Source organism: Protomyctophum bolini, assembly GCF_963924005.1.
Source record: "Protomyctophum bolini genome assembly, chromosome: 9".
Lineage (NCBI taxonomy): Eukaryota > Metazoa > Chordata > Actinopteri > Myctophiformes > Myctophidae > Protomyctophum > Protomyctophum bolini.
In genome coordinates this window covers 34,167,265-34,194,201 of record NC_137870.1, presented here as the reverse complement: position 1 = coordinate 34,194,201, position 26,937 = coordinate 34,167,265, and the positions used below count along the sequence as shown (strand labels likewise).

At 39.7% G+C, this 26,937-nt stretch overlaps 1 protein-coding gene across 2 annotated transcripts; it reads right to left on the bottom strand.

The window, feature by feature from the left end:
* Positions 1-758: 758 nt before the first annotated feature.
* On the bottom strand, positions 759-26,580 carry LOC308321171 (CD166 antigen homolog A-like). Of its 2 annotated transcripts, XM_080772009.1 has the most exons (16): positions 26,336-26,580; positions 10,869-10,975; positions 10,412-10,634; positions 9,754-9,818; positions 8,826-8,913; positions 8,256-8,429; positions 7,984-8,108; positions 7,702-7,834; positions 7,309-7,421; positions 6,765-6,891; positions 6,249-6,370; positions 5,501-5,633; positions 5,138-5,167; positions 4,403-4,514; positions 2,791-2,956; positions 759-2,530 (listed from the first exon to the last, which is right to left on the bottom strand). In XM_080772009.1, the coding sequence occupies exons 1-15, from the start codon at positions 26,391-26,393 to the stop codon at positions 2,824-2,826; spliced, it is 1,743 nt and encodes a 580-aa protein (XP_080628135.1). In that variant the 5' UTR covers positions 26,394-26,580; the 3' UTR covers positions 759-2,530; positions 2,791-2,823. The 2 variants fall into 2 exon arrangements, with proteins under 2 accessions (XP_080628135.1, XP_080628136.1); XM_080772010.1 differs by lacking the exon at positions 5,138-5,167.
* Between the last annotated feature and the right edge of the window lie 357 nt (positions 26,581-26,937).

Sequence of the window (26,937 nt, the reverse complement as noted above, 5' to 3'; positions counted from 1 at the left end):
CCTTTAGGCCAGCGCTGCCCCCAGTGTGTAATGTAATTCCCCCGGTTATGAAAGCTTACATACTAGCCATGTATTTGCAGTAATCTAGATAGATCAATATTTTTTGAAATGCACAAAACAATATACATGGGCAACCTGGGCCGCCGCCCGCAGGGGCCACATGCAGGCCCCCACCTTCACTTAATTTGGCCCTGTTGGCTATCAGAATATGATATATTATTGATTTCAGCTGTTACAATTCTAAACATGCAAACATGACTCGCCAATATTAGTCAATATTAGTATAGCTAGTAGTATTAAAATGTTAGTATTTTTCCAATTTGTCCAATGTATTTGTATTTAGTTCATAAAGTTAACATAACCAAAGGCATTTGAAAGGCATTTGAAATAAAATAAAGTAATTTACTCAAAAATAGCAACAAAAAAAACCATTCAGGATTTGAATTCAAATATAGCAAAAATAGCTTATCTACAAGCTCAAAATGCGGCGTAGTGCGACGTGTTTTGAGTTTGTAGATTTTTTTTGTCGATCTATACAAGCTCAAAACATGGCAATGCGTTTTACACTTGTAGATCGTCTATATTTGCTACGACAGTAATATGCAATGTGGCCCTCTGGAGTGAGTGTGGCACAATAATGGCCCTCTCCATCATCAAAGTTTCCCACACCTGCATTACATTACACAAATAAATTACTCGTGCATTTGTGCAAATCCATCAGATACAGCACTCATTATTTATTGTTGAAATAATTGCACATTCTAGTTTGGTTTAATTCTTGGAAAAAATAAAAGGATGTAAACAAACCATTCATGGCTTCAGAGGGCATAACATATGCAACTATAATCCTCCCCATGCCATGTCTGTCAATGACAATGAGCTCATGACAGTACCTTAAGACTTGTGTGAATCAAAAAATAAAATAAAGAAGGAAATATCACAGTTTCACGACTGAAAAACATTCTGTTGACATAATGTTCTGAAATGTACACTTTATTTTAAACAAAAGTACAAAAACAAATGCCAGATATTTACAATACTTGCATGGTAATATTCACTCTTTGGTCATACTTCCAATTTAATTAGTTTATACAATGTAGGGAATAAACGTCAGCTTGTCAATCTAAAGATATCACACATTGAATTGGAAATCAACCAGAAGCTGGTTGATTTCCAAGCCTACAAATGACTCCGAAACTTGTTTCTATAAAGTCAGTAATTGTTACCAATTGTTTTAACCTAATACATTGTTTGACAGTTTATTTATAATATTGAACAGTATAAATAGCAAGACAAAAATAAAGTCACATTGTTTACAATTACATCCAGGTGTGATATAGGCTTTTGAGATTTCATAAATGCTCACGGATAACCCTTTACCAAAATTGTGAAGTGTCCAGCTGAGTATTTAACATCTGATTGTACACAAAGAAAACATAAACCATAGATCACATTGCAAACTGAAACATTTACTGGTACTGTAGTTAACAGGTAGATTTTCAAAAGAATACGTGAACCTGTCTATATTGCAAATCTATTTTCAAATGAACTTCTTAACCTATCAAGCTTCATCTTCAATCACTGGACTCAGTGTTGGCTGACAATAACATACAGTCAATCCATGAAACAGATATAATAATAAACATTTCTTAATGCTACAAAAATGGTTTGTTATGCTTTATTTTATTATTATTAGTATTATCTTTTGAGAATATACCTGTCATTTACAGTAATGGCTATATCAAAGCTACATGATGTGACACACAGTGAATTCAGTACCTGTAAAATCGATCCTGATACGATGATGTACGAACAAACATAAAATCATATAAACATCCAAAGAATTTCTGGGGCACATCTCCTACTTCCTATAAGGCCAGGGGACACATGCCTGAAAACCCGTAAATCATATGACCCTCTACAACTAAAGAGTGTATACCCTTAGCTCTTTCACAAATTCCATCTCAATTTCAACATCTCATGGATAGGCAAAACGCAGCCGAAAACAGTGATGACTTTTAAGGTATAGGTGGTAATGTGACATATGAATAACCAACAAGAAGTAACACATTACTAAAATGTAACAATTGTGAGGGATATGAAACAAAAAACAAACAAAAAACCCTACTGCACTATGGGTTACAGACAGATATACATGTAGGCCAATGGAAGCCATACATCCTTACAGCAAAGGCAACTGGTCCAGTAGCAATTCTACTAGCAGCAACGGGAGAAACAAAAGTAAAAAAGTAAAAAGAAAACTTGCATTTCTTTTTCATTTTCCCACATTCCTTCAAGCAAATGTGAAACCATATTTTATAACAAGCATGTTGGTATGTATCAGTAGTGCAGACAAGTTATGTATATCACATATCCCTTCATTTTTCAGAAAGGGGGACCTTTTGGATGTGGTGTTGGGTGCGAAAATTGTCCCTGAATCCAAATCTAAATCATCTCCATTCATAACGTATGCCCATTTTCAACAGAGCTGCACAGGAGTGTGCAAAAGCTTCTTGTTTCCAATTGTTCACTGTAGGGGAAAGAAAAAAGAAAACATCTTAGGAATATTGTTTTGAAAAACAATTTAAGGGCACGGTCACACCAAAATTTAACCACAATTATTATTTTTTTCTCCTTTTTTCAAAACCAAATCACACGGCTAGTTTTAGAAGGAATAACAGGCTTTCCTCCCTGGCACAAAGCATTTTCAAATGGGGGTCCGCAGCCAAATACAAATCAATTTGGGGGTCCTTGACAAGAAAAGGTTTGAGAACTAGTGTTCGACAGTACCTTTCACATTCCTATTGGCTGACTCCTGGTACTTTACACCTGCTCGGCTTTTTGGCTGTTCTCCACCTCCACCTCCACTTTCTCCACCTCCACCTCCACCTCCTCCAGCTTCTTCCCCTCCTCAGATGATCCATCTTCCTTCTCATTAGTCTTCCAGGTTCCTTGCCTTTTTTTTAAAGAACAAATCACATAAGTTACATTTTTGGATGTGAAAATGTTTAAGTTCTCTTGATGGAAATCCATCACTTTGGGCCATATTCACTAAGCAATTTACACTCATATTTTGGGCATACCGGCATTTCCGACCATTCCTACGTTAGGTGTGGGATTCGTAATTTTTTGGGGGCTGTGAATTTGGGCACACGGTCCGCTCAATCTCACGTCAGTTCCACAGGGTGACTTTCCAGGGATCAAAGCTTGCGTATATGTGTTATGTATTAAGATCAATTAATCGTCCCAGTTCTGGTCAGCTTGTTGAAAGAGTCACTTCGAGGACATTTATATACAGTACCCCCACAGCCTGCATTATTGAATTATTAGGTCGCTCAGTGTCGGCCAACTCAGCCAAAGTTTTAAGCCAGCTCTCCTCCGACTATCATGCCTTATGTTGCTGCCTCGCAGACACTGGGCAGATGCACCCCCATTGTGTCATGCTATTAATGTATAATAGTGTAGGCTACTGTATATTGATCACATGAATGCCACATAAGTCCTAACATTTCATGAGGAAACGGTGGATGAAATCTATCTTTTCTGACAGGAACGTGATTAATCCAAAATATTTCCCCCTCAGTAATCAATAAAGCTCTGTTATGGATTATTACGGCCCTTTCTTTTTCTTTTTGTTCGAAATCATGCCATGTCCATTACTCGATGTAGGCTAGTAGGACAGTGGATGATGAGTATCCAAAGGACAGAATCACCTCAGTAATCAATAAAGCTCTGATCAAAACGATCGGATATTCCAGCATCATCCTTTTACCTCGGCTACGGTAAGTTTGCGATTGTTTAGTAGCAATTGGGCTTATATAATGTCCATTCCAAGTTTTATTAGCCTTTGGTCATGAGGTTTAGCTCTATATAAATTAACTTCTTTCTCATTATACGTGAGAGTAGTCTATACTTTATAATGTTCCGTCATTTCATCCATTGCGAGAGGGACTCGCTTGCCAAAATAATCTGATATACAAGTTCATGCGGTGCATCGCGGAGCACCGTATTGTAATCTTGGAGATCTGTGTGTTTTGATGCCAGGTTATGATGATGTTTTTCACCTGACATTAGATATTTCCTGTTGACTCATGGCATGAAATGGGGCGTGTAACAATGCAAATGAACTTGAACAATAATGCGCATGTAATTTTACGACAACTGCCATAAGTAAAATACACATATACACATATCAGGGACATACGTATCCCTCCGTGAATTGCACGTTGGTTTTTGCTTATGGAAAACACACCCTCCTTTAGTCACTTTACACCTGGGTGTAAATTTCCTTAGTGAATCGGGCCCTTTATGTTCACACAGATGTATCCAACGCTGAAAACTTGTTATACTGTATACTTAATGAAACAAATGTATTTGTGAATTGATTCATTTGGATTCTTACTTGTATTTCTTCGTGTAAACCCAGTATGCCAGGCCCACAATCACAGTGGCAACGAGAAGGCCGACAACAACTCCAACCACCACCTTGGTTTGGTCACTGTCATCCGGTTGGTCTGTAACACAATATGTCAGAAACATCAGAGAGTTTTCAGCATCATACCCCAACCCTTCCAATGGAGATTTATCATGGGAAATGAATAGAAACAATAATATGCATAAATAAATAAATGCATGAATGAATGGGCATACTAGTGCTGTCAATGTCCTTTATATCTTTAACCACAAAGTGTTCCGATTCTGGGCATGTAATAACGGGCAAACATTTGGAAGAAAACATTCAAAAATAGCCGATCTATAAGCTCACAACTTGTCATGGTGTGGCGCGTTGTGAGGTTTTAGATCGATATTTGACTTCGAACAAAATATAAAGGGTTAAGTGGTTAATAACAAATATCTCTCAGGATATATTATTTCATTAATTGTCAGTGGGAATATGGACAACATATAGTAGATATTTTGTCAGGATGCTGGTAGCTCAACTCCCCTTACTCTACTGTGCTGTATAGTAATTCCATACTTCAAAGCAATGTATAAACAACTGCTGTAGTACCTATACCAAACTGTTCAAAGTAAAATGTCACTGTGGTGATAGGCTATTCTAAGTGGGGTTCTAAGTGAATTCTAACATCTCCTTTACGCCCCTTTTCATACAAGTAAGAAGACCACTACAACTTACCTTGTTTATCCATTCTCACCTCCTCAAATACTGAAATCAGATATGAAATAACATTAACGTCCATCCAAAGAGACAAAGTTGTTGGTCAGACAACTGTTTACCTTCAAGCTATATGAGAATCTCTACACTAAATTATAGACTGTTCCTGCATGCACATAAAGAATGTGATTCAAAGAAGGAAAGGATAGAGCCCAGCATCCCGATATAAAGATAAAGATAAAGAAGATGAAATGATCGCATGCAGGAAACATATGAGGAAGATTCCATGATTCAATTTTAAAATGTCAAAATATTACTGTTTTATCAAGACATCATGCAGACGGATGCAGTGATCTTCGGTCCATACTACCACACTGTACTTACAGGCTGACACCTTTATGTCCTTAGAGTCTTGTCCATGCTCATTGTACACATAACAAGAGACGGTGAGATTGGCAGTAGGCACCACATTGAGTGTATGTGTAATCTTCCCATTGATGAAAGGGGTCTCATCAGCCTAAAAATGGTGAAAGAAAAGCACAGGTTGGAATATTTGATTTGTTCAGTTGAGCTAGAGTCCTGGCATGTTCTTGAAATTATAATATCTTCCACAACCACGTTTATACAATGTCATTCAAATGTTCATTTATAGGCCAATATTATAATTTGAGTACTGGCTGTACAGTGTACATCTAGCAGCTTTGTCCACATAACCTTACAAAGTAATTTCTATAAATGTATATGACTAGTATTTAAATATCGTCCCTTATAAGCAGGGTAGTAGTATACAATGTTATTCCACAACACCCCACTAGGGGATAGTGTGGATTCACAGTGTGGCTCAGGGGAGTGTATCCCTTTGTGATGAAGGCCAGTGGAAAAAACTGTAGACAAAGGAAAATTGCAAACAACATTTCTACTTCTAAATAGAAGATGATGTGTCTGCATTGTAAACAACTTGGCTTTTAATTTGATCTGTTAATATAAATAGTAACAGCATCTAAAGCTGAATAATGTGGGTACTGTGGCATTGGATTTCACTAAAATGTGTTCTTCCTACAAAAATGTAATGGAAAAAAGAAAACATAACTATGACCAATAGAGTTGGAAACCTTTGTCATAGGTTGCTTACCGATGTTCCATTGATGCTCCAGGTAACAACAGGCTTTGGGGAGCCCTCAGCTTCACAGGAAAGGACCTTATGCTGCTTATCTTCCCCAAAGTGCTTGTACAACTGTCTGATAACGGCACCACCTGCAAGAATTAAGACAGACATGCCACTTGAGCAACAGTACGCTACATCAGACTGAAGCTTGATTCAAATTACAATTCAACTTCTATACAACTTTATGAAAAATATAAATAAATTCCTGATTTGAAATGAGCAGCTGAACAACATTAACAAACAACAATATACAAACAAACAAACGAACGAACGAACGAATGAACGAATGAATGAATGAATGAATGAATGAATGAATGAATGAATGAATGAATGAATGAACGAACGAACGAATGAATGAATGAATGAATGAATGACTGTGGACTAGTAGGTTATTACTTTATGTATGAAAAGCTTTGCATCCTCCCAAGGTCAAGGGTGGTTGGAGTACTGACAAAGATGACTAGGGAGCATCTCATTCCTTACCTTCGACAACAAGCTCAAAAGATCCTTTTTGGCTGATAGCTCCGATCCTCACTTCACACTCATAGAGACCAGAGTTAGAATAGGCCACTTTGTCAAATTTGGGTTCCCCATCAAGCTTAATGTTATCCTAATGAAATTAAAAAAATGCAAAAATTAGAACTTTCAACAGATTAGACCCACAAATATACTGTACATATACCGTATATTAATACAATGGCCACCAAAAATACTTGGATAGTGGATGTCTGTTAATATTGGTTACTAGTAAATATTAAATCAATACTCCTGAAATATTCAATTATATGCAACAGTAAACAACCTGTAGCAACCATTTGTTGGACTAGACTAGAAAGTAGTAACCTAACAACAGAGCTTTTGTTTACTGCTTTCCTCAATCATGAAAGTATAAAGAAACGTAAACAACAGACTCTCTTTCTTTTCAGTGAATAGAATAGTGAACGCCAGGATTATTTTCCAATATCGGGACACTTTGTCACACTTTATGACTTGCATATGTGCTTTGATTTACACATAGGAGTCTTACCTTTGTCCAGGACACCGTTGCTACTTCAGATGCATCAATATGCAGGCTCACAGCCAAGGTCTCACCAGCTCTCTTCAGAATCTTCCCAGAGGGGCTTAAATTCATTTCTAGGTCTAAAAGAGAGTACAGCATCATTAAAAGACTGTTTAAGAACCTTGCGGAAAACATTTACAGCACTACTGCAGTATAAATCACAACTCCCGGTCCAATACATCATCACCCAAGCACAACTGAACCACAGTTTCACTGTTAACACTGCTTTACCAAAATTCAACTAACTATACTCTAACTAAAAAAAGAAATAATGTATGGCAACGAGTATAAGACTAGTAAAGAATAAAGTTTTAGTACAATCTTTGATTCACGTAATAAACAACACTCAGTACTACTTACAGTTGACTGTGATGTTCTCTGAGGCTTCAATCTTAGCATCGGCAGTAAGAGCACACTTGTATTCACCAGTGGCATCACGAGTGACGTCGGTCAAGGTGTAGGTGTTTGAATTCTCCACTTTCACCAACTCTCCCTTTGAAGTCAGAGTGTAATATTTCAGCCATCACACATACAGTATAGCTTAGCTTTCATTAACAGAGAACCAATGTTGTTACCGTTTTAGAGGTGTATTGTTGCACTGCATGAGCTTTAGATGAAGAATCCAGTTGCATTTTCTCTTACCTTGATGTGAAAGTTAAAGCTGGTAGGAGCTGGGTTTCCATCTGCCATGCACTTCAGGGTCACGTTGTCTCCCTCTGTAACAGGCCCTTCAGACATTACCTGGAGACTAATGTGTTCGGTGGGATCTGTGGAGGGACAGCAGAGAGCAGTCATTAGACAGTAAAATCCATAGTGTTGACTGAATTCAGACTCCATTTGTACACTCTTCTTTGTAAACTGTTCAATCAATTAACACCAGGGTTTAGACGTTGGGATAGAACTTGTGTACTTACAGGTGACGGTAAATGTCGCTGGAGCAGAGACTTTCTCTTTTCCCACAGAGAGCAGGGTAACACAGGTGAACTGGGCATCTGTGTCTGCCTTCTCCGCAGTGTACTGTAGTGTGGAGGAAGTTGTTGACAGGCCAGTTTCGGGGTCCACTTGCACTGAATCATTGATTATGATTGCTAAAGCGAAAGCAAACAGCACTCATTAATACATATGGCATTGTAGAGTCTAATAACGATGGTCCAGTCAAAGAGTTTCACTTTGACTTTGGCAGATATTTCCCAGACTGTTCAAGCTTTCATGGCCGGAGTCGAGTGCACGTTGCTGCATGAGCTGTGATTGGTCTACTTTTGACAGGACAGACACATACTGTAGGTGTAACGATTCTATTGAGCAATGATATAATGAGAACGACATATTGACTGCAGACTGAGGGAACTGAAATCCATAGCTGAAGCCTAGCACAGTCTGCCTGGAACAGCACAATATTATTTCTGCAAAAACTTGTCAAATGCCAATTTGTTATACCTCGCTCAGATGTTCTTTACAGTGATAAATAAGGTTGAAATACACACCTTTGCCATCAGCCACCAGAGGTAGCTTGTTTTTAAACCATGTAATGTTGACAGCTGGATAGGCATCTTCTGCACGGCACTGCCCCAACTGCAGAATAGGTAATGAGAAGAAAAACAATGGTGAAAAAATGGAAAATACCTACGTTTACGTAAGGTCAGACTGTCAGAGTGGCTTAACCCATTTTGGGTGGGAACCCATTTTGGTGTTAGCATTACGTTATGCTTTAGCTATTTAAAAAGCTTGTAGGTCTGCTATTTTTGAAAAATCGAAGAGCGACTGATATAGAAGACATTTTTAGAATCTGATCTCAGGTCAGAATGGGTTAATTGATCGGCCAAGAATGCGGTTCTCTTTTTCAATGCGCTGGGACCACTGGGAGATGGATTGCTGAGGTGCAAGCTGCGCTACTCATACTGAGTTGGTGATGGCCAGTAGTCGCTCTACTGACTAAGCTACCCGCCAGAGCTGCTTTAAAAGAATAACTTTAGCATAAATCTATTAATCCTTTTAATCAATCAAACAGCTGTCCAAATGAGGTCTTTCAGTTCATTAATAGAATTCGAGGACTCTCCTTTCCTAAGCAATAGACCATGAAATGCCTAAAACATTACTAAAGCATCTCCTCTCCTTTGGGTCTGTTAATTAGAGAGAGAGTGTGTGTGTGTGTGTGTGTGTGTGTGTGTGTGTGTGTGTGTGTGTGTGTGTGTGTGTGTGTGTGTGTGTGCGTAGGTGGGGTCGGGTGGGGTGGGGGGGGGGGGGGGGTGCATGGGGGGGTGGGATGATACTGCTGTTAACTAATTCATGAGCATCACATCAAAGAAGTCATCATTCCGCCTCGTGAAGCCTTAACTCCAATGATTGTGCTTTTCCCCTGATGGTTTCCTGCTTAGAATAATGTAGGTATAAGCAATTATATCATTATCTTACCTTAACTAGTTTGCCAATCTCTAGTTCTTCAGCTTTGTCAGCAATCACCAGCTTGGATGGAGCCTCTGCAATACAAATTTTAAATAGTATCAATAAATGGTGCATTTATATAGTGCTTTTATTCAAAGCGCTTTACATAGATACACCAGAAGCAGCGAGTGCCTAAGCCGACAACGGCATGAGTCACTGCCGGGGGGAGCTCCGCTGCCGCAACTGCCGGTAAACTGCCGGTAAACTTCCGGTAACAGCCGCGGCGCTGCCGGGGGGAGGGGCGGCATGTGCCGGGGGATTATGTCACTCCACTGTCGCTCCATCTAGTGGTCACCGCTTCACGCAGCAACTGCCGGGAAACTGCCGGTAACATCCTATTCATTATTTATACTGATTCATGCATATCATCAACTATTCTCCACCAGGCCGTTCTGGAACATTTGGGGCAGAGGTTTATCGTTGGCATCCAGGGAGTGTGTGTGCAAAATTTGGCATCGACCGGGTTAACAGTGCCGGAGATTAGCTGGTAACAGACGGATGGACACACACAGACTCACACACGGACGGAGTGCAAAAAATACTCTCTCCCCATGCCTTCGGCCTGGTGGAGACAATTAAATTAAGAGTAGAAATTAATATAGAATGTGTTAATGTTCTGTTTACTCACTGCGGATCTGCACAGAAACAGGATATTCTCTGATGTCTAACATTACTCCAGAAACCAGCATGCAGGTGAAAGTCTTCTGGTCATTGAGGGTGACTTCAGAGATGAGTAGACTGGAGTTTCCGGACAAGTTCACACGGCTTTTGTAGCTGTCAGTGGCGATGACTGAGGCATTCTGGTCTTGTGGCTTGACGATTAGGTCACCTGAAACACCCTCTCCTTTGTCCTGTAGAATAATCAAGTTTGTACATTTTGTTACTCTTCTGCCGGCTAAGTTCTAAAAACTGTAAAAGTATAGTGGCAAATTCAAGTCTAAAATATAGGTTAATGAGTAAGAACCGTTGCATTTTCTATTGTAGAGATAGAGACTGTATGTTTCAGACAAGGTATCGCAAGGTGTACTGTATCAGTTACCACCTGTCTCGCCCCAAATAAATTAATGAATAAATTAATAACTTACGTATTTCCATTTAGTGATCAAAAGGCCAGTTGGATTTGCAGCTCCATTGTTGCATAGCACCTCAAGTGTTTCCCCATATTCGCCGATGACAGTTTCCAAACTGGTCACTGAAAGTGAGAGGAAAAAAGATAAATTAAAACCAAATTTTCATAGCCATGACAACCCTCTGACTCAAAAATACACGTTTGACACTGACTTTTGCACAGAATGCGCTCGTGTACATGTCTGAGGCCACACATTTGTGTGCAGCATGCCCAATACACACCCATTCAAGGGAGGGGGATAGGGGGGAGATTAATGGGTGTGTATGGGGCGGACACATGCTGCGAGCTAATGTGTGAGTGCGGCCAGGCAATAGCCTGACGTTAAAGAATAAATAGAAGACCGCAAACTGTCACTTTTCAAGAAGCCCCTGGTCAGGGACTCGAGACATGGCCAAAGCATTTACAGGTCCTCAGCCAGAAAGGTTGAGAACACCTGGATTAAGCTACTGCAAAGTAACATAACTATGGTCCTATCCAAGCAAAGCTCATCAGCAGTCCGACTGTGTAATCCATAAATTATGGTTATAATATATTTAACAAAACAGCAAATAAAGGCTTGCAGAGAAGCACAGGACACTAAATTGGTCTCTTTGTATTCAAACCTGAAGTAGTCTAAGTAATACAAACCACTCAAACCAACGGCAGCAACCTATAATGCTTCTATAGTGACAATATAGAATGTTTTTGTGCATAGTTCCCATCGTGTCATTTTTTCCCCAAGAAATACAAGAAAGAGAAGTAGAGAGGGGGGGGGGGGGGATCATGGCAGGAAAGAATAAAGTTTGAGCGCTTGTATACTCTCTCTTCATGATAGTTCATCAGCATTAAAATGGCTGTCATGAGGTTATTAGAGTGAGCAGAAGATGAGAGGTTCATTTATCTGCTCTGTGTGCCTGTACCATAAATATAAATCTTGTTTAAATGGAAGTGCACAACTTTCTTTTGCTATTGTTTTCTGTAATATCAGTATAGATGGCTTGATATCACCTAACCATACTTTTGACAACTTCTGACTTTACTGTCACTTAATTTTTTACTTAAAATGTCCTCTACAGACAAATGAGAATACTTCAGACCTGATTGGTACACAGGAGACTGAGCAGTGAGGCAGGGCTCTTTCATTTTGTATAGTGCTCTCTCTGGTCTATCGTAGGCTATATCAAATTGAGAACCAATGATTACATGAGGATGTTGAGCAAGATAAGAAAAGACAACAAATGAAATATAGCAGATCTACAAGCTCACAACACATTGGCACACAGCTAAGTAGTACACACACATGCAAAATGAGCTTGTACTGCTTCCAGCTTTCTATCTGTGGCATTACTTAATAGGAGAGTGGGAAAGGCTAAAGCACCAAAGAAGATCACTTCATGTTCCTGATTAAGGTACCTTGTATCCCCAAGGAGGGATGGGAGAAAACAGCTCCAAAGCCCACAAGGGAAATCATCTGTGTTCTCTTTCTCTCTCCTGTCTCTGTGCAACACACCCATTTCCATGATTAAATATAAAAGTAAAGTCTGTGCAATACATGGTGGACCTAAATCCCCATGATACAAGAAATAAGATAATACAAATAATGTAGTGCAAATACCCTAGCTTCAGAATGCCCAGAGGTGTGAGGTAAACATTATAGTACATAAAAAAAACGTAACTCTATATGACATTTTGCTTGACCTTCCAAATTCTATTTGTGTATTGATGAACAAGATCTGTAAACTGCCATCTCACGTGACTGAGCTGTGTGGAGAGATTTACAATCTTGGGATCACTGGATATTTACTTATAGCTATTTGACAATGTACTTGAAGTACATTGTCAAATAGCTATAAGTAAATATCCTCCTCCTAGGTATGTTGAGATTTAGGAAATATGTCTGCATAAATACATTTCAGTTAGGTTCCTTTGCTTTGGCAGAATTCTTTGGTCAGTTCATATGCAAAAGATTGGTGAAGGGTCCAGCCAGGTGCAGATAGGCGAGAGGCTTGATTAGCATAGAAACTAGAGACACAAGCTAATACAATTTGTAAGTTTTAATGGTGTTAATTTAAGATATTGCCATGGCAATGTGCATAAGCCTATAACTCACACTGCTTGACATTTGAGACCATATTTCCATTTCAATACAAGTTGTTGTTGAGAACTGGGGTGTTTGGAACTGCTAGTCCGACAATGGAGTTGGGTGGAGGTTATTTCACCCAATTCCGCTTGTCTGTTAGCAAAATATGTGTCTGGCAGAATTTCATTAGACTGGGTTGGAATGGAAGGGCTTTTCATGAAAATTGGTGGTTATTAACTTATGGGTTGAAAAGGTAAAAGGCCGTGGTCACAATCAAGGGCAAGGCTTAGACACATTTCTCCTGTCTATCATCGCCGTTGCCTGTCTATGTCTCTCCATTTCTCTGTGTGTCTGTCTATCTGTCTCTGTCTCTTGGGATCTGTCTGTGTCTCTTGGGTGATTGACTGTCTATGTCTCTCTGGCTCTCTGGCTGATTTTCTGTGTCTCTCTGTCCGATTGCCTGTCTATGTCTCTCTGTCTCTCTGGCTGATTGCCTGTCTATCTCTCTGTCTCTCTGGCTGATTGCCTGTCTATATCTTTGTGTCTCTGGCTGATTGCCTGTCTATCTCTTTGTGTCTCTGGCTGATTGCCTGTCTATCTCTCTGTGTCTCTGGCCGATTGCCTGTCTATGATTCTGTCTCTGTGCCTATACCTAACTATGTCTATCTGTCTTTCTCTCTTGGGAGGGCCTATAATCATCTCATTGATGGATAACTGAGAGCATAATTACAACATCCGTTTCAGACAGGAGTCTTTCTGTTCTGCAATCCATCCATGGGAGCACCATGTCTTAGCTGATAATTTCTGCTCTTCATTTCTCGCTGAATGCAGTCCCCACCTGCCAATATGCATATGACAGATCTGAGTATAATTTATTTCTATGCCAGCTTCACTCCCCATGACTTCATATTCTACAGTTCCATATAAATAAAGTATTAGGTACAGCACATTCATTAACACAGTAGTTTATTATTATTAATGGTGCTCATTTATTTATCTTTTGGTCAGTTTTCACTTTAAATCGGATAGTAGCATGACAAGAAACTCAGAGATGATGAAATATGTCTTGATGAAGATCGAATAAGATCGAAATGATCACCAGTGTGCACACTATTCTTCTTTTCGATATATTTGCTTGTCTTGCACCTGGCCCATGGATGTGCGTGCACTACCTTCTTAAGGGAGGTCTCTGTCAGGCCTCTGACAGGTCTCTATGTAAAATTGATCCGGACGTTGTGATTATTATAATATGTACTTGATCTGGTCAGCTGCTGGCATGCCACAGATATCGCGAGACTTCGCGAGATTCATCCACTTGCATGGAGCTCGCGAAGTCTCGCGACATAAAATAATAATAACAATGAGAACATGCAGTAATATGATCACACTCCATTATGCCAGTAGAAATGGTAGCCATGGACTGAACTTGTTCATGTGCACAAAAAAATCACATCTGAATTGGAGATGTAGGCAAATTTCTCTGCGGTTGGAATTGTGCCCCAGCTGTGTGGACTTTGTCAGTGCAGCTAAGTCAATAATTAAACACTCCAGAGCAAAGACAACCCAAATGGGCAGGAAAACATAGGCTTAAACTTACTTTTTCTAAAACTACTCTGAGCCACGGGTTTGGTTAATTGGTCTGTTGGGGATGAAAGCTAAAAGAGTGAAAGCTAACTATAGTGTTGAAACCATATTTTTAAGTGAATATAATTATGGCTCTTCCTCTTTTCCATGATGTCAAATTAGAAAAGAGTCTTCATGTGGTATATTATTAACACACTCAAGTTATTTTTCTTCCCATAATGAAAACCCACCCTGAGCTCTGAATTCAAATCAATATTCAATATGAATTCCCCTTTCCTCTTTTTCTTCATTTTTATATTTTACAGGAATGGTAAAGTGGTAAAACACAGCCAAACACATCCGCAAATATAAACTTTAATGGCTCCCACAGCCACTCCTCCAGACGACAGCAGTATTTAAAACATAGCCTGCAGTCCCACCTGTCAGACTTCCATTGTGGCCTCATGGCGGAAATAGTGGCTCAGTGTTCCTTGATGTAAGACATGTCCTGAAGAGGCTTCTATACCTGTTCAGGCTTGTAGATTTAGGATTAGATTTCTGTTTCTACCGCTCTTTCAGGGGATGTGCGAGACTCCAGGAAACAAAGAAGAGCAGGACTCAACAAGGACAGAGCGACGAGACCGTTAAATGGTTTTGTCTCAGGGGGATTCAAACTGATACAAAGGGCACACTTGGACGAATTAGGTGTCTGAATGAACAGTGAAGCCAATTTGCAAGTTTGGTATTAAACATTGGTATGTCAAATGTCAACACAGTTGAATCAGAGATATGAGTGTACCACTACACTGTCTTCAACGGCTTTGTTTCACTCAATTCAAAAACTAATTTCACCTACTGTTTTACACCTGTCTGACTGCAGAAAAGTATAGACATAAACCTTCCGCAGGGTCCAGAATCCAAGAACATTTCTTGATGAAGAAAACAACACAGCGCAGTCTGTGCAGTTTGTTTGTAATTCATTCTACCGCTTTCTGCCGAGAAAGCCATGCACACACTCACAGTTCAATGATAGAACTTAAGAACAAAATAAACAACATTTGCTATTAACTGCTCTCAACAACACCGAAGCTCTGAAATAACAAAGAGCAGTACAAAGATGCAGTAATTTTACTAATATATTTAATATCTCATTAAGATAAGATTTTAATGGCCAAGCAATTTATTTTAATAAATGATATTCTACTGTCTTTCTTTGCATTATGCACTTGCTGCTGACACTGACACCACAATGTGTCCACTTTAAAGTGGACATGGTGGAAAATATTAGAAGGTGAGTTTGTTATGCAAATGTCATTAGCAGTCAGGAAGAGATGATGCATATATTATGAGGACAGTAATGGTAACTCTAAATTGACTGGTCATAAGGTTAGCCTGAAATTGATCTTGTGGCATGATCATTAGTCTTTCAAATCTGCTCTTCTATACATTCAAACAAATTACTTCCCTGAAAACCTCTTAAAATGTCATAAATTGCTTCAGCCGATGTAAGGGTACGGCAACCAACTGCTTTTACAGACAGCAGCCTTCTGGAGGGATAGTGGCTATAAGTGCACTCAGAAATCACGTCCATTATGTTGTGAATTATGTATTTGAGGGGCGTAGGCCAGGCGACCCTAGGGGAGGAGTGGTTAAGAAATGCCTGTAAGCAAGTTTTGGAGAGAACATACAGTCCTGAGCATATATATCGCCGCTGTCCAGCAGAAACCATGTATGTCCAAAACAACAAAAATATTCAGATGTTTCAAAAATAGTGAAAATAGCAGGTCACAAGACTCACTTGATTCCCTGAAGAAGACCTTACAGGTCGAAACGTTGGTTTCAGTTAATAAACTTTCAGCATCGTGGCTATGAGTGTGCAGCATTTTTCTTAGTTTTTCACTAGACTCACATTGCGACGCATTGAGAGCTTGTAGATTGTAATTGTTTGCTACTTTTGCACGACACGGTCACACAACAAAGTACAGAATGGGGCATTCATTTATGAAAGAATTTAAAAAAACATTAAAACTGTAAAAATATGAGATACAAGGTTTCTTCCAACAGCAATGATATCCACCAGCATCTCCCATTAATGGCCTGCCATTAAGCCTAACATTAGGCCATTAACAAAGCACGGCCATACTGCTCCCTATTGGTCCATTAACTCCTAATCAAATTCAAAGCTCCTGGCTTTGGCAGTGACTTCACCCTGCCTGCTGCCTCCGTAAGAGCCTGGATTACCTCACACAGTGGTCTATGTGGGTTATGCACAGTATTGTACAGGAAGCAATTAAATGTTCTTTCGCGAAACTCAACAGATAGCCTAAAGGGTAGTAAAGGCTATGCAAGCCTAATGTTGTCTTGACCATGGACCATTTCAATAGGACATACTTAGCCTATACTTAATTTAGCCCCATAATTATTGTTTTTTATTACTATTAAAACATACAAAAAAGTACTAGGGGGGTTGGCGACACCGTACTGGGTGAATAATTCCTGCCTATTGAAAGTGGCAAAGCTTTGCATTGATTCCACAGTGATTACAAATTAACCTAATTGGTGTAAATAACACACATGTAATACAACTGGAGTTCATGCCATTGCCTTTACTTAAGATTGAGACAGAACCAAAAAGGTTATTTTCTGCTGTAAGTCTCATGGTGGAATAAAAAAATGTACAGTAGCCTATCTGGACTTTTAAATGAAATATATTTATATGTTTTTTTTACTTTTTTTTTTACACTAGCAGTTTACACTTGAGTGTGTTTATACTACAACTCTGTTGGAGACTACTCAAGAATATATTTGAGGACAAATGCAGGCGGGGTTCCCATGAATGACAGCTTGTATTCTATAAATACCATCCTGCAGTCTCTGTTCCAGTTTCCAATATTCTGGAGATTCTGAAGTTCAACAGTAGGTTACATTTTTGTTTCATATAGTTTCATTTACACCTGGGATGTCAGGTATTTTTCTTGTTATAAATATAGTACCTGAATGATTCCTAAACATTGATTGTTAGAGCTTGGCTGGTGAAAATGATCTAGTTTGAACTTATGTATAAATGTACAACCTGTGCTCTTAACACATTTACTGTAAGTCAATGTATTCAAATTAAGGTTTGTCTGCCCACTGCCACTCCCCCCTTCGGACAATTGGCAGTTAATAATCTCTTGTTTCACCCAGGGCGAACATCTCCAACAGGTTTGGTGCAAATCTGTTCATAATTGCTCGAGATATGCTAGTAACAGGCAGACAGGCAGGCAGGCAGGCAGGCAGGCAGGCAGGCAGGCAGGCAGGCAGGCAGGCAGGCAGGCAGGCAGGCAGGCAGGCAGGCAGACAGACAGACAGACAGGCAGGCAGGCAGGCAGGCAGGGCCTATGAAATGAGGCCCTGCCCTATGCCAATTTATTTAGACATTTAAGTGTCTAATCTACATGCCACCAATATATTTGTGCCTGTTCATCAGAATTGTGAAACAGCTTCAGAATGTCCCTGAAGTATACAATACATTCTTGACATCAAAGCATTACTCTTTTCGACATGTCTCTCCAAAAGGAATTGCATCAGACAAGGAGGTGTCCGTTTGTCTTTACCCATAAAACTACCTGTCCTCCCTTATCCAAGGAGCCGCCAAATATGCAAGCAAAGCAGAAATTGAACAATTTCTGAGGTCAGTCGGTGTCCTCCCATTGATGATTGTTTTCCCATTCAGTTCAGGTTTTTACGAGGGCCTTCAAAGCATGCCGGATCCAAGGAGAGAAATGTACAACACACACACACGCACACACGTACGCACGTACGTACGTACGTACGTAAGCACGCATGCACGCACCCACGCACCCACGCACACACAGAATTGTGCTTTAAAACTGCCGAGCTGATGCCTAATGATTTGATTTCGCTATTTACAACTTCAACCCTTGGTTTGAAGTACCTGAAGATCTGCCTCTGGGTCACAACTTGAGGCATTCCCTCCCTGTAGATGCGCCCTGCATTGTTATCCCTACCCCCACGTTAAACTCCCACAAAACAAAAGCTTTGAACATTGCATTCCGTAGGTCCCAGAGGGCCCACTTGTATTTACCATCTGTATAGTTATATTGTGGTTGCAGACAGATACCAATCAAACTTGCCATAACACACGACTCTGTTTAGGGTAAATTGAGCCTTTAGTACATAATGGGCAAGCAGCCTGCAATCGTGACCAACAATGTGGAGAGAGAAATTAGTGGTCTGAGTCTCATCATTTTTTTTCTGTGGGTAAACAAAACAGCATCCTGCTATCGATCTGAAAGTGCTTCATTAAATGGTGTATGAACTGAAGCTGACTAATATTTTCCCAATCCAAATGAATAATGGCATACTCATCGGTGCGGACAACTTTACTTTACTCTTTACTGTCTAAATAATGTATGCCGCCCTAGACAAATATGGACAAATCCTCATTTGTCCAACAGATGGCTTACATTGCTTCCATCTCCAGTAATTACCATATAGTCTTGCACTGATGTTTTCACATTAGTTGTGCTGCAAAGAGATCAGTTTGTTGTTGTGCTGCTTGTGCAGTCATATCAAGGCTGACCTTCTAACCCCTTCACTGTGAGACAGGATAGGCCTTGGTTCTCCCATTCCAATAAGGCTAACATACCGTGGTTTGTATTATCAAGAGGCTGTGATTGTTGTTGTTAATAAATCAAGGCCAAACACAAATAATGATGTATGTCGACTCTTGCATAAACAACATATTCTGCATAACTTCATATTATTGAATACGACCTGTGAACTTTTTCCCCCTTTTTCTAACTTTAACTAACCTGAACTCCGTCTCTCACCACAGGCATTGTTTAAGATTTTGAAAGATGAATTTGTGTAAAGAAAGAGCTTGCATGAATATATGTATCAGAAAAAGCTTTTTTATACTGCCAAATTGGATACAGGCCATAGTGATCTTGGGACCAAAATGTTCCACCGGAACATTCTGTGCAGAATACCGCCTTCATCATTACCAGACAGTCAGCAAACTTTTCAGAGTAACTTCTAAAGAAATGTGCTGACACTGTTGTCATCACTTGACACTTTCAATGCAGGAATGATCTATTTCATAACTGCTGATACAATACAATAAATGCATGACATAATAGTGTGTGTGTGTGTGTGTGTGTGTGTGTGTGTGTGTGTGTGTGTGTGTGTGTGTGTGTGTGTGTGTGTGTGTGTGTGTGTGCGTGCGTGCGTGCGTGCGTGCGTGCGTGCGTGCGTGCGTGCGTGCGTGCGTGCGTGCGTGCGTGCGTGCGTGCGTGCGTGTGTGTGTGTGTGTGTGTGTGCGTGGGCACGTGTGTGCACGTACGTGCGTGTGGCTGAGTAGTGTCTGTAAATAGAAATATATATATTTAAAATAATTAAAAAAAACACACAATAAGCAATACACTGAGTGATGTCTGATAGCTGAAAAAGATTACTGGAGAAGCCATTAGCATTTGTGTGTTGCCCGCTGGGTTTATAGGTGAACATGCTTGAGCCTGCCCTCAAGCACCAGAAAAGTCCTAAGAAAATGCCTGGAAATGCCATAACGTTACCACCATTAATTTTACCCCCCACAGAGACAAAACCAATCTTACATTTCTCTGTGACATTTCTTGCAGTGAGTTCAATTATATCACAATCACTTAAGAAATTATATAGACAGGCTATTTGTTGTGTGATACAAATGAGTAGTGAAAACTGAATAATCTAATAATGGATAATGGAAAATGGTTGGCGCATATAACACACACATCTATACACTAGGCTTGCATTAAAAAAGATAATACCAACATTTATGTTACGAGTGCCCAGGTAGCAGAATGTGTTTATGAGTCTACTATAAAATGGCATTCCTGCTCTCTGTTTTATTACCACTCCATTATCTGATGATGCCAAGAGATTCTGCTTAAAAAATGGAGGGAAAATGACATTTCAGCCAGGGCTTTTACAGTTTACAGTACAGGTGTAAAATAATGTGTGAAATTATTTTCCATTCAAGCTTTCACTGCAGAAAATAACAAAACAATATCACTATAAAAGTATTGTTATGGTAAATTTATATAATATAATATAACTTATAGTAGGCTATATTTAATATACATTGTGTTTAATCAAATAAAATAGATAGATTGTGAAAGTAAGATATATCACTCATCAGATATCATAATGTGAGCTGAAAGGAGTATATTATGTGTTCACACTTCACGGTCATATACCGTATTTACAATCATACATGGATGGACTTTTGGCAAACGTGTCTGACAGTGTGCGGGAGCTCTTCTTTGTTTTTCAAAGATACCCTTTTCATTATAATGCTCTATTGCCCCACGACCTAGCTGCTCTGAGATGTAACGTGACAATGTTTTGAGCTCAAAAGGACAACTGTTTTGTATGAAGTATATCATTTAGTAAGAAAAATTCAGAACAGCTTCAAAGAATGGCAAAAGTCTTCTTTAACCTGTTATTATCATACTGTACATTCCAGTCTCTGGGTTCATGGCCTCTGTGAAAATGCAACGGGCACAATCTAGGGACACCTTTAAATCAAGGTAATAAATCTACCTCTTTCCAAAACATCAGAAGGTCTCTGAGGTATGAGACAAGGCACCTGTTTCCTCAGAAGTAACTTTTGAACCTCTCAGAACGCTTCACGGTTAGATCCTAAACCACCACCTCCCAAACCAATTCGGCCAAAGATTGTCCATCTATGAACATGCTTTACAACTTTAACTTCAAGAAATTGGCAGGCATTTTACTCTTACTGTAAGACATAAGAGCAAATAGACCTGAGTATTACATAACAGCAAAAATGTATAAGATTGAGTGTGCCTTATGAAAGTTGGTCAAGCACTCTCTGAATGAGAACTTGTGTTTCCTCCAACAAGTTCAACAGTCGAAGCAAGGAATCATAGATGGCTTCAGGCACCACTGAGCGCAGCCTGCTGCATTGTCCAAAGGATGGATGAGGGGGCATCAGTAGAACACAAAGAAGCAGCTTTTAAAATGACCAGAGGATACTGAGGTCAAATGCAGACACAAAACTGTTCTGTTGAGCCCTGAAGGCAAACGGCTACAGAAAGAAGACTGATGACGGAAGCATTGCAAAACAGGGTTTCAGTGAATAGAGATTCCAGTCAAACACCCTTTGGCCTAACAGAGGTCCATTCAGGAATCAATGGAATGAAGAAATTGCATATCGTTTCATAAGGTTTGAATTTCTCACCTTTTGAACAAAAGCCATGTCAATTCAACAGTCTACCATAAAATATAAAGCCAAGTAAAACAAAAAGGGGGCTGACACAATAGCAAGCCAATCCTATTCTGCTCTTGTAAATAGGTAGAAATAATGGCTTTATGGGGAGTGTAGGCTTAAATTTTATGGGTGTGACAATTGACCTTTTTATGGGTCAGAAAGAGACCTTGCCACTGAGGCTCCCATGGGGTAATATGGGCTCCCAGTGATGGGACCCCATTACTGTATTGTCTCTTTTCAAATAGATGGCTCATTGTAATGAAAAAAGAAATTCATTACTATGACTCATAAGAACAAAGACCAACTTAAGCATCCCTCTTCTCTTTTTGCTTTCATGCGCATGTGTCACAAAGCATGTTTCCACTGGAATAGAAGACCCAGGGGTCATATTGCTACCACAATTAATGGCTTGCTGTCACACTATTAATTAAAGCAGACTAACGACTACTACAATTGAAAAAAATCTAACAAAGATTGAGGTGTGACTGTTAGTTTTTCACATGGGAGAGACACTTCTGCTACTGTATAGGGTTGCGCATGTTAAGTGTGAGGACAAGCAGTGGATATATTATGCCCTCTCCTAGGGGTGCATGCTCCTCCATATTCATGACAAAGAGAAGAGCAGAATGAAGAAATCACTATCTAAAGGCATTTGTTTAAAAAGAACTTGCTTCACAATACAGTCCCCAGGAACCCAGTGAAAGCCAGGGGTTGTATTAATGACAAAAGAGAGAAACAACCTCACTGTTGTCCCAAATACAAGGGTTGACCGATTTCACCAAAACTAAGGATATGTTCATGAATTTCAATGGGGGAATTTCCGCATAAAAAAGGGATTGCTACTGCATAGGGCACGGCCAACTCTACCCTGCTGTCATGCCTTTCACTTCGTTGATACATTGCAACTTTTTGGGGGTCCACCCTTTGGATGACAAAGCCTTATTTTGCATGGCATTGCAAAGATGCTGTATTTGAATAAGAGGATGGAAGGGAAACAAACAATGCGGAAGAGAAAGTCATTTCAAATGAGCAGAAAGACATACCAGCATGCATATCTTAACATGAATGAAAATTGTAATGATAGAACAGGCAATTCTAGTCGTGATTATAAAGACATATGTAGCCTAGCTATCTCCCAGCCTTAGCCTACTTAAATGCAAGTGAAATTTAGGGTGTTTAATTGCTGCAATTACACTGATAGTTTTAATCAATTATATTCTCCCACATTTATTTATTATTATTCATTAAAGTAATCCAGTGATAGTGATATTAGACCATGGTTAATTAATCTTGGATGATTTATTGTGTTATCATTTAAGGAGGAAGACATTGTCGCTCTTACCCGTGACTCGTGGTAATAGCAATATTGTGTAAAAAAGCGCTATGAAAAGGTTGAATATATCATGTCCCTTCTAGCAGCACTTATCTTAATTGCATAGAACAAGAACAGACTTCTTGTCTGCTAATAACTGAAAACAGATAGGAATCATTAACACCGGCCCCCATCACAAGGCCCAAGAAAGGCACCACTATATCCACCTGTTCCTGTCTCATGCTGGGACCATTACCCCATGTGACACCATAAATCCTAACCCCAGGGGTAAAGGCATGGAATACCTAATAAGAAGCAGTCTATAACCTCAGTCTAGAGTAGGCTCTTTCTAAATCTAGCCTGTTATATTGCTCAACCAGCACTATGTTGATTTGTACCATTTGTTCATTCAGAGATTGGCCCAGTTAGGCTAGGCTATTTTTTGAGTTTTTTCCCCAGTCAGATATTACAATGTAAATACATGGCATGACAGTGTAAATACTGGAGATAAGAACTCAAGTACAAAGCCAATAAGTATCTGCATACCAGATTAGTTTGTTGATTTATTTTTGCCATTTTGTGGGGCAGATATAAATCAAACTCATATTTTCTACCACAGACACTTTTACTGTTATAGTTTAATGTTTTATATCAAGTCTTGAAGTCTATATAAAGTTAAAGATTTAGCTTAACTGACATCAGTCTGATTAAGCCTTGAACAGCACACAAAATGTGGGCTCATTCACCTAAAGCTCACTCTCTGTCCTAATCAGCTGATCAACCTAATCAACATTCAATATATAATTCAATAATATAATCAGTCACTGACACTGAACTTGGTGGAATGTTGTTGTCCCTGGCCTTTGTCAAAAGTGTTTAGGCAAAGTAAAGTGCAATTATTTCCAGTTTGTATGGGTGTTATCCTTGTTGATAATAAGAAGGGACCCTAAAAGACCCAAAAATAAGACTTAGAATCAAAATACAATACAATCTAATCAATCACCATATAGACTTGGGTGTATGATAACATAATCTATAATGAACGTGACATATTGACCTTCATACTCACTTCTGTGTGTTTACAGATATTTCACAGATTTTTTAAATTGTACCTGGCCATTTATTAAAAGCATCTGAATTACCTAGAACAAGAATAGGCTGCTTGTCTGCTAACAACTGAAAATACAGACATTTTGTTCTGTTTTCATGAGGTAGAATCTACTTGACAGCCCCAAACACGGATGCAGCATTTCGTGCTTTGCATTGGGATGCGGCTATATTTCATGCGGAGATACAATACTTTCAAAGTAAAAAAAAACACTTTTTTTGTTGTGTCACGAAAACCACAAACATCTTTCAAACATCAAGAGAAGCATGACTACAAACAAGACAAGACATGGCATGCGCAGGCACACACCATCGTACAAATCCCACATGCAAACCAAGCATACAAATAAGCCCTTCCATCCTGTGCATTATTATTACAACAACCACGTTTCAAGCCTGGACAGGAGCTAGTTACAGATGAAAAGAAGGGATGCTCAATCTATCTCAGGTGAAACGGGGTGACCCTGCCCTCATCAGAGCACGGAGGCCAGTTTAATCCATTAGCAAAAGGAGAGAGCCCCGCTCACTTGACGGGAAATACCAGCTGTGACACTGAGTGCTGTCTATTCAGGAGGGGTGATGGTGGGGGAGGGGAGTAAGGAGGGAACAAAAACCAGATGCATCTTTCCAGACTATTTGTTCTCAAAGCCTTTCAGCCAAGGCCTGGTTTTTCAATACTATCAGGCTTGCCCAAGGGTCAGTCTTCAGTGTTTAAAGCCTGAGGAGCTGTTGCTTTTTAGAGAATGAGATAAAAGGCATCTTCTTCTTTTTTTAACCATGTGATACAGCTTAAATTGTGAATCTCCACCAATAAACCACACAAGACAGCACTATTCAATTGAATTAAAAAAACCATCATGTTTGTTTTATTGTTTTCAGCAACTTAATTAGATAAGCAATGGTGACTCAAATATGAGGGCTGGTGACTGTAACTGGCCATCTCTTTTGTAAGCAAGCACACCCTGAATAGCCTACTCGTGTGCTGGTGTTGTAGATAAGGCCGTAAAATCTGTCCTCATTATCCTACTGAATTTTTACCATCTCACAGGACAACACTCCAGCATAACAGCACCTTAAAACTCGTAAAAATGACATTCTTGTTTCCTATTACAATGTCTGAGCTTGAGTGACAGGTGTGGCAGGCACTGTGTTCATTTACAATGACAGGCACCACTGTCATATAATGAGGTGTCAGTCAGGGGACAAGTGATGCTCTAAAATAAATAAGAGCATTCTAATGGGAGTGGTGAACTCCAGCGCAGCTCTGGTCGAGCTAAGTAGCATAGGTAGGATACTCTTATACATTGGCCTGAAAATAATGTTTTCGTGACTGAAACAGCAATGCACAATCCATGCAAAATACATTATATTTAAATACCAATGATTAGAAATCACCACAGACCTATTTTCAAGTCACAAATCATATATACAAACTAGAGAGCCATTAGAGGTCTGATAGGCTATATATTACTGGGAAAAACAGCTATTAGGCCTACTAAACACAGCTAAACACTATACAAAGTAGGCCTATACCTCAGGCTAAGGTCTTATATTCCAAATGGAAGCTGAAACCCTCAACTGAATCTCTCCCAGTTCCCTCTTAATCTGTGCTCCATTTAAAGTCAGAAAAGAAGCACCGCACAGAATCACAGCATATAGCACGCTGCACGTGTGATGACTATCGAAAGGAACCTGTCTTCTCTCTGGGGGCTAGAGACAGACAGGTGGCACGAGTAACATATTTTATCTCGTGTTAAATAATCGATTTATAAACACTCGTTGTGAATGTTCAAACTCCTCTTGCGTTTTTTATAGTGGGAAATGGTATAATTAGGCTATATAACTCCTCTCGTCTCGTACCGTTACTACAAGCTAATTAACGAGATACACACCCATGAGCGGTTTCGTACCATATTGATTGTTTTTCTATACAAAAAAACTAAAACAAAATGCTCTAAATAAATGAACATGCGGTTACAGAGTGGCACGCAATTAAGTTTCATAAATGTATTATTTTGCAGCAAAACCGTTATATTTTTGCACAAAAGTACACACAATTAAAACAAAACAAATATGATTCAGAATGGTTATGAAGACAAAGCCTACCTTGGCAGATAACAGCGATGATGAGGGCACCAACGCAGCTGGCAGACAACAAGTGCATCCTCGCAAGTGTATCGGATGCTTCTCTCAGTTTAAATGATTTTCACCAGACGTTGGAGCAGCGATCCTTTTAGTTGTTGTTGTTTTTAATATACTTTACCGTTCCTTCGAACTTTAATATCTCGGTGGAACGAATTCGTTTAGTTATCTTTTGGTTCTCCCGAGGCAACGTGCTTCACAGTCTGTGTTGTAGTCTGTGGAAGTGAGTGAACAGGTAGACGCGAGAGGGGCACCACCAGCGAACGAGGGCGTAGGCAACTCTCCGCAACTCCGCCCAATTTCCACCCCGTCTTTTGTAAACCCCCTTCTATGCACCATTGGCTCTTCTATGTTGCCCCCCCACTAACACACTCGTCACCACATTATTCTGTCCGTCTTGCTTTGTCATTCTCTCTCGGTCTGTCCAGCACACGCACACACACACACACGCACGAACGCGCGCACACACACACACACACACACACACACACACACACACACACACACACACACACACACACACACACACACACACACACACGCAAGCACGCATACACACACACACA